Here is a 9,159-nt window from a genome sequence, read left to right as displayed (position 1 = left end):
TCCCAGGAACAACATCAGACATCTCAGTCCAGAAATGTGCAGTTCTAGGCACAGCTCCCAGGCCTCTGGTAGAGGACCCGAGCTCAGAGGATGAAAGAGACCACCCACGGAGGGTGAGAGGGGAATTTTTTTTTATATATATATATAAAAAAATAACAAAAAAATATATCAAAAAATATATCAAAAATAAAAAATATATAAAACAAAAAACCATGGAAATGTAAGTTTGAAATGTTGATTTGCCAGAATTTTTTTTATTTTTTATTTTAATCTCAGAAATGATTTAGAAATTTTTACATAATTTCTGATTTCATGCTTCTAATTAAACGTACAACCTTGTGTTCATTTAGAGGTTTCTAAAATCAAAAAGTTAAACTTTTGAAATTCAGAAATTCTAGATAATTGAAGATTAATCTCAAATTTCTGAGTTTTTCCTAGCAGATTTTTTGACTTTTTAAACACAGAAATCTCCTTGTATTTTTTTTTCTTCTATTATATTTCAGTGAAAATTTTAGAAAAAATTGAAAAAAACCTGAGAATGAAAACAAACAAACAATGGAAAATGTTTGACTTTTGAAACTTTTTCTAAATGAAAACTTGTACATTTAATTAGTAAGATGAAAAAATATCAGAACCTGCTGAGAAGTCGCTGTGCTTCATGAAGGTGCTGATGAATCTTTTAGTTTCATAAAACATTTAACAAGTTCTAAAATATGGATCATTTCCTCTCAAAGCCAATACTCTTTACTTTAATTCTCAATATTCTCAATATATTTGATGACGTCAGAGAAACGTGGCCTTTTCGTTTCCGTGTTCCGTCTACCTGTTCAGGACAGACTGATGATCCTACCAAACCGCTGGTTGCCATAGAGACCGCAGAGAAACCAACAGCATGGCAAACAGGTCTGTTAATATTCAGACTAATTAATGACCGTGAACAGGTGGGGAGGGATTAATGGCGCTGCAGGAAACGCATGGGGTCCCCTGGTGGCCATGTGGGGAACGACAGAGGAAGGCGGTGACGTGATGGTCAGGGAGGCGAAGCAGCTGCAGCAGACTAATTACTCTCACTTAAACACAATCACAGCAGCTGCTCTGCTTCTGGAGGTTTCCACCCAGCAGCAGCGTTACAAACACACGTCCCTCTGCAGACGGAGTCAGACGCTGCAGGCTCCCAGCCAATAGCATCGCAGCATCTTTTATCCACACACCTGTACCTGCAGACACACTCACATCCCAACAAACACAAATCAAAACTACGACTCACCGTATTTTTAAAACTCATCTGCATCTAATCACTTGTTCCAATATATTGATCTATTGATTGGTGCAGTTGGTTCTAATGTACTCAAGAGTACAGACACTTAGATACATTTTAGCTAAAGCTATCGCTGTAAAATGTTAACAGTAAAATGTGCTTCCTTAAACTTTCACTTTAAGTAAAAGTTTTATTTTTTTATGAGCAGTGAAAGTTCAACTCGTGGATTTCAGAAACTAAATGAGAACATTTTGGTTCAAACTGTTTTATTTAAAGGAGCGACTTTATAAATCATGTTTCATCAGGAATATTCCGGAGGCATTATGTGACATTTTACTGGGAGACGAATCTCCTCTTCCTCAGAACCTGCAGTTCTGATCTTCATCCCTTCCTGTATATAATATGTGGGCAATAAATCAATAATATTCATCGTTATAGAAATTAGATCATTATCAAAAGAATATTCAATAATTTCACTGACCTCTGATCCAGAGCCGCACGGCATTCTGGGGGATGTAGGCAGAGGAAAGGCCTACCTGGGTAGCATCAACTAACTGACTCACTCATTGGTTGCCTAGCAACAGCCTGTTGAGTAGCGTGCAGCAGTTTAAGGTTTTGCCCCAATGTCTCATAACTGTTTAAAAATAAACCATGTTGTGGAGAGAAAACTATGAAACAGGAAATGTCACGCCAACAGTCTCAGAATTTCAGATATTCAAACCTAATCAATAATCATCGATATGAGCTGATGAAACGTTTATATTGCGATACGTTTTTCAGCATGTGGTCCAGCCCTGGCAGTGATTTTCCTCTCTGGTCAGTCGAGTTTCTGGGCTGTGGGAGGAAGCTGGAAAACCCAGAGAAACCCAGAGACCAGCCTGGGGTTCAAACCCAGGACCTTCTGGTTGCTAGGCAACAGTGCTACTGATCGCAGCCCACGCTTTGCATCCTTCTGCATGAATAATGGAGACATGAGAAGGAATCCCCACGCCTCAGATATCACCACAGGCTTTCCTCCTGTTGCAGGAAGCAGACCTCTGACCCTCGAGTTCATCTCATCTCCATTCATCTAATTTAATCTCAGTTCATTTCATTTCATCTCATTCATCTCATTTCTCCTCTGTTGAGGCATTTCTGGTGAACCAGCTGCCGGTCGCAGGTGAAGCTGTGTTGTCTTAATGCTCAGTGTGTTTCTGAGCTGCTGTTCTTTATCTCACCTTGCCACCTGCAGCACTTTCTGTTATTATGTTTGCCTGCAGAAATTTGGTAACTGGAGAGCAGCGAAGTGACAGATGAAGTTGTCACTTGATTCTTGCTCTTTAATAACGCATGAGTGGCTCGACACACAGAAACACATCTTCCTGTTTCCCCCCAGCCGTCCTCTGGTTCCGTTCCGTCTTCTCTTTAATCTGAAGCCGGGAAAACCTGCTCAAAGCTGAGAGGATTGAGGTCTGCTGCAACGAAAAACTCACTGAGAAGCGAAATGTCATCATTTCTGTTGTTCTTGTTTGCAGCCGGGCTGCTGAATCATCACAGCAGACAAAAGAACGAGACGGTGAGGTTCAAGGAAAGCTGCGATGGAGCTGACAGGAAATGAATCTGAAAACAGTAAAACAAACGCAGGTCAGCGTCAGACTGGAAACGCTACGCTAACGCTGAGCTAACCGGTCAGAGGATCCATGAACAACACGTCCAGTTCACACAGAATCTGGGACTTTATTCTCATGCCTCATGATGCCTCAGCATTGAGGAGGTGGATTTATTTAAATAAGACAGTTTAGTTAAACATGCGACATTTAAGCTGCAGAACATAATATGAAAGTAAACTAAAAGTCAGTTTCAGCTGAATTTGGATTCAGATCAAGTAGAAACTGACAAGAACTGGATGAAACAACAAAATGAAAACAAATTTATTTTCCAGTCAAAACGGTCCCACACTGAGGAAACCTTTCCTTTGAAGCTGCTCCATAGTTGATGCTGTAAAAGATTAAGAATGCTTTTGACAAATTCGCTTCCTTATAAACACAGTTTGGCGTGTTAATGTCATTTGGAAACAGTTCCTGTATCGGTCACGTGACTTGCTGAAACCAACACGCTCACCGACACGGTTTGGTCTGCGGGCTGGACACATGCACATCGGTGTTGCCGGACCCATCACCAGTTCCACTCCCAGTCTGGTCAAACTGGTCGGTCCAGTACTGGTTTACTGCTGCCAGACATGAAGCAAACTAATACTTTAGAAATATATTATTCTGACAATTTATCAGATTACAAAAACTCCACATTCTGCATATTTTTCATTTAAACCTTTTTGTGTTAGAAATACATTAAAAAATGCAAATAATTAATTTACTTTTCAAATAAAACATCTTATTGCTAATAAACAGCATTTGTTTATTAGACTCTTAAGGATGCAGCTGCAGTCTCCATTCTCCAGTTAGCAATCGATTATTGATCATCTCGATAATCAATTCATCACGTTGAACCTGAAGAATCATTTCAGTCATAATTGTTGCATGTTTGGATGTAAATAAGGAGAGAAAAACTTGACTGCTGAAAATAAAACATGAGAATGTTTTAGGTTGTTTGTTTCTGAATCGTCTGTTTTACAAACTATTTTATTATTTTCCCACATCAACTTGTTTTTGCTGTTAAAATGTCTAAATTCAGGGTTCTGCCTTCATGTTTCTGACTTTTATGTCAGGTAAATTATAGTTCTGCAGTATTTTCTTTGTGCTCATAATAAAACAATAAAATTGAGATATCACAACAACAAAGCCATAACGGTACCAGAATAAGGTCTTCATTTTCCCCGACATCAAAAATAATAAAAAATTAAAATGAAGAATGTTGAACATTTTGTGAAGTTAAGCTTTTGCAATAAATAAATATTTCAGCAGGACTTTAAAATGTTAAACGATTATTCCAAAGAAAACCAGACGGACTGAAGTTTCACCTCAGATTTTAACTCTTTCCAAACTTGTTTCTCATTAAAATCACTTTTTTCCCTCATAATTTTAAGACTTTTAAGATGATTTTTCCTTTTTAATCTGGTAATGTTGTGACTTTATTTTTGTAACTTAAAAAAACATTTTTCTATCCTTAGTATGTATAAATAATATTTATTACTAAAATCCCACAGTGGAAGTAAAGAACTGCATTATTTGTTGTTTTTCAGGCGTTTTGTCTTTCCTAAAGTTCTTCCCCTCCTGGTGGTTTTTGTCTTCGTTTGACCTTGACACACTTCAGTGTGAAACCACAGAGGAAGCTGCCTGGGTGAAATGTGATGTCACTTCCTGAGGGACTCTTCCAGAGGCGATAAGCTGAGGGTTTGGGTTTGGTTATCATCTCTGTGGTTGCTTTTATTTTCAAACTGGACCGAACACAGCTGTCAGTGGTGACAAGCTGCAGCCGTAACAAAATGGCCGCCTCTGCAGAGGTCAGGCAGAGGTCAGGCAGCCCTGATGGGGCCTAACGTCAGCAGGAGGAGCGGCAGCGAGGGGAATAAATGAAACGTCTCAGATTAATAGGACGGCTTGGCAGAGGTCTGAGGAAAACAATCCAGGGAAGATTGAGGAGCAGAGGAGTAAAGGTTAACAGTTCGGTTTGATTTATTGAAGCGGAAACTCTCTGGAACCTTTAAACCATCGAATCTGTCGTCGTTTCTAAGCTAAATATTCCCTGGTTGGTTCCTCTGGAGAAATCTGCTCAGATCTGGTCCGTTTTTCAGCAGAACCGACAGCGGCGCGGAAAGCAATAAATCCCAACAGCAAATGAGTCAGAATTCAACTACATTAATCTGCAACAATTTAAAAATAAACTTTAAATCCGTTAATATGAGCAAAGATAAATGTTTTCTGTTCTCCTGTCATCAGAATAGTTTGAAGGCAGTTTTAATTCAGACGCTGTTTTTGTTTTGTTGTCATTCATAAAAAAAAATAAAAATGATCAGGGTAAATAATTTCCTGAGGCATTGGTACATCGGTGAGCATTTGGGGCGTTAATAGGGCTCTCCTTCCAGGGCGCTAATCCGTCTAGGGGCGGCATGATGTGGAGCTATTCTGCTCTGTTCAGCCCCTCCAGTTTTTATGCTAATCCATAATTGTGAGTTTACTGTAAAAAAGTTTTTTTTTTTTACAGAAAATTAAATTTTCTGTAAAATGGTCAAAATGGTTGAGTTTGTGATGCTAACTCCCGCCTGCAGAGCTGTTTAAAAAAGTTTAATCTTTTTTGTTTCTGTTTGGACGTGGAGTTGAACCAGGAGTGGTCGGTTGGGATGTGATGCGTTCACTGACTCAGACTGCTTTCATCACTTCGTTATCATCATTTTCAGCCATAGTTTAGATTTACTGTCTGGATTCTTCTGCTGCTGAATTTTGACTCATGTTGGATAAAATGCGACGTTCAGATATGATTTAGTTCCACATGTGGAAGTGGAGCAGATTGGATTTTTATTTGGTGAAAAGGTCAGAATCAGTCCGTTTCTGCTGCAGTGAGAACATTTGTGTAAGCAAACAGCAGGCTGGCTGTACCTAATAAAGTGGCAGCGAATGTATATTTCCCAGACCAGATGCCAGAACCAGAGCGTAAATCCTTTAGAGGCGGAGTGTTAAACAACGTCCTTCATCCTGTTTTGGATGAAATGTGACGTAACCTGATGTCGTTTAAGAATACAAACAGATTAATGTCGGCATCATGCAGCCATGCAGAGCTGCAGCAACCGCAGCGTCGCATTGAGACGAGGAAACGGCACAGAGGACAAGAGCAGGAGGGGTGAAGGGTCCTGTAGAGACGTCTGTTTTACAGAGTGATGGAGGAGAGCGGCGACCGCAGAGCAAACAGAATGAGAGATGGAGAGGTGGAAATAAACGAGGGGAGAGGGATGGAGAGAGACGGAGGAGAAAAAGACAAATGCAGACTGAATGCAATGACAAAAGGACGGGAAAATGGAGGGAGGGATGAGAGGAGGGTCTCAGGAAAAAGATTTCAAACTGTGCAGATTTTTATTTATATTTTATTCAGAGAACAAACTTGCAGCTAAAAGACACAAAAGATCTCTGATCATTTTCTGATCCGTTGGATCCAGGGCGGCTCCGTGTCTCTGACCCGGTTCTTCATGAACCAGACCTCAGTGGCCCTTTGTGGCCCCTGAGCAACATAACCCCCGTTGTTCTTGCCTAAATGTGTTTTAATGGGTGAATGTGGCTCCAGCTGTTAACCGGCAAATAGAGACTCAAAAAATAGCAACACATTCAGAGCATTAATTTAGCCAAAGCCGTACAAAATATAGATGCAAAGCGCTGCTAACAGGTCTAGTATCTCAAAATAAATTTTACTTACTAACAATGAAAAAAGCACAAATATAAATAATTATAAAACCTAAATATTTACGCTGTTGCCTTGCAGCAAGAAGGTTCTGGGTTCAATTCCCGGCCCTGGTGTTTCTGCATGGATGCATGTTCTCCCTGTGCATGGTGGGTTTTCTCCGGGTTCAGTCCACAGTCCAAAAACATGATGTCAGGTTAATTGGCCTCTCCAAACTGCCCCTAGGTGTGTGTCTCTGTGTTGCCCTGTGACAGACTGGCGACCTGTCCAGGCGACCTGTCCAGGTGACCTGTCCAGGTGACCCCGCCTCTCACCCGGTTAGCTGGAGAGGCAGCAGCTCCTCCCGACCCCACTAAGGGACAAGGGTGTAAGAAAATGGATGGGCGCTCTGTAAGTTCAGTCCATTTGTCTTAAAATTAAAACCAAACTGGTGAAATCAGGTTGCAGCAGTGAAACATTGTGACGAAGTGTAACAATAAATGCAAAACTAGAAACTAGTTTGATGCTTCAAAGCCTAAAATCTTTCATAACTGATGGGTTTTATTATTTTGTTGCTGTTTCATGTCGGCAGTCAGAGGGAACCTGACTGGTTTTGCTGCAGCTTCCACAGACGGCTGCATTAATCTCTGAAGTCTTCTCAATTAAATAAATGACGGATTGTGTGGGTGTGATGTCTCAGTGCGGCGGCAGAGCTTTAGTAACTCATGATTTATTAATGGATGATTATCTGACCTCAGGACTTTTGTCTTCCTGTGTCCCCCTCCATCCGTCTTCCTCGCTGTCGTCCCTGACTCCGCTCCTCTTCCGTCTCTGGATCCTCAGGGCGAATGTTCCTCCAAATGCTACAACATGTTCATCATCGAGACGGTGTGTGTGGCCTGGTTCTCCCTGGAGTTCGTCCTGCGCTTCGTCCAGGCCCGCAGCAAGCTCGACTTCCTGCGCGGGCCGCTCAACATCATCGACGCCATGGCCATCCTGCCCTACTACGTTTCCCTGGTGGTGAGCGAGGAGGACCAGAACCGGGAGACGGACCGGCCCGGCGGAGGTGAGACGGGCCGCCGTCAGGAAAAATACCCAGGAGGAAACCAACAGCCAAAACTGGTTCATGTAGCTCTTCAGAGAAAAACTTATTTATAAATATTTAATTTACAAACTAAATATTTAGTTCAGACTTAATCATTTAGTTAGGAACAAAACATATTTCTCCAAATTAAATATTTATTTGGAAGCTAAATATTTAGTTTTCAAACTAAATATGTAGTTTAAGTATTTAATTAAAAAGCTAAATATTTAGAATGGCAACTAAATATTTAATTTACAAACTATTTGAATGCTAAATATTTAGTTTGGAACTCAGACATTAGAATAACATGGTGCAAATATGACTGGAGTGATAAATATTTAGCTTTTGAACTAAATAAATAGTTTCACCTTTCCAAACGGCTCCTCAGGAAAGGGCTACCTGGACAAGCTGGGGCTGGTGCTGCGGATCCTGCGGGCGCTGCGGATCCTGTACGTGATGCGGCTGGCGCGCCACTCGCTCGGCCTGCAGGTTCTGGGGCTGACGGTGCGCCGCAGCACGCGGGAGTTCGGCCTGCTGCTGCTCTTCCTCTGCGTCGCCGTCACGCTCTTCTCCCCGCTGGTCCACCTGGCCGAGAGCGAGCTCACCGGCCCGCACGACTTCAGCAGCATCCCCGCCTCCTACTGGTGGGCCATCATCTCCATGACGACGGTGGGGTACGGCGACATGGTGCCGCGCTCCATTCCCGGCCAGGTGGTGGCGCTGAGCAGCATCCTGAGCGGGATTCTCATCATGGCGTTCCCCGCCACCTCCATCTTCCACATGTTCTCACGCTCCTACCAGGAGCTGAAGATGGAGCACGACCGGCTGTTCAAGGAGGAGGTGGCAGCTGCCGCGGCCGCCGCCGCCACCGGGGGCGCTGTGGAGCCGCAGGGAGAGGAGCAGGCGGCGGGGTCGCCCCCTGCTGGGCCTCCGGACCAAACCAAGGAGCTCTGCATGGAGGCGCTGCTCCAGGAAGCCAACAACCACAGTCTTCCAGCTGCGGCTTTCTGAAGGTTCTTCACAAAACTTTAAAGCTGCAGTTTGCAACTTTAATTAAAAGAAATAAATGGCCTTGATATATTTGATAAAACTGTCTCCATGTCATGACAGTAGTTGCGTTTCTATTACAAATGTGAACAAATTTTTGTCTATATTTTGCTCAAGTTGAAAAACCAAAATTTCACTATTTCTGTGTTTTCATTGAAGCTGCAGTTTGTAACTTTCACAGAAAATATCATTTTATTGTTGAAATTGTCACCATGTTGTGAGTGTGTCAGACAGATAATCTGTGAAATAATGGAGCTCCTCTGTTTTCTACCAACTAGAAACAACCAATCAGAGCCAGGAGGCGGGTCTTACTGCTGCCAATCACAGTCTCATGTCAACAGATCCTGGCATGAATGCTAATGCTAGTTAGATTAGCCATTGATGATGGTGGTGCTGTAACTGTAAGTTGTTTCGCCATTAGCACATTAAGCATTGAGTACACGAGGATGATTGGCAGCGCTAAGCC

The 9,159-nt window shown here is 42.3% G+C and overlaps 1 protein-coding gene across 2 annotated transcripts in view; it reads left to right on the top strand.

Moving 5' to 3' along the window:
* The window catches only part of kcng4a (potassium voltage-gated channel, subfamily G, member 4a), a 27,453-nt gene extending 18,626 nt beyond the window's left edge, over positions 1 to 8,827 (top strand). For both annotated transcript variants that reach the window (XM_007553283.2, XM_016672067.1), the window contains exons 4-5: positions 7,406 to 7,628; positions 8,035 to 8,827. In XM_007553283.2, coding sequence (XP_007553345.2) covers positions 7,406 to 7,628; positions 8,035 to 8,657 — 846 coding nt within the window. In that variant the 3' untranslated portion in view covers positions 8,658 to 8,827. The remainder of the gene's footprint in view (positions 1 to 7,405; positions 7,629 to 8,034) is intronic.
* The last annotated feature ends 332 nt before the right edge of the window (positions 8,828 to 9,159 follow it).

The sequence above is a fragment of the Poecilia formosa genome, unplaced genomic scaffold, assembly GCF_000485575.1.
Source record: "Poecilia formosa unplaced genomic scaffold, Poecilia_formosa-5.1.2 Scaffold55, whole genome shotgun sequence".
Classification (NCBI taxonomy): domain Eukaryota; kingdom Metazoa; phylum Chordata; class Actinopteri; order Cyprinodontiformes; family Poeciliidae; genus Poecilia; species Poecilia formosa.
The sequence above is the reverse complement of the archived record's forward strand: the minus strand, read 5'-3'. Positions and strand labels throughout refer to the sequence as shown.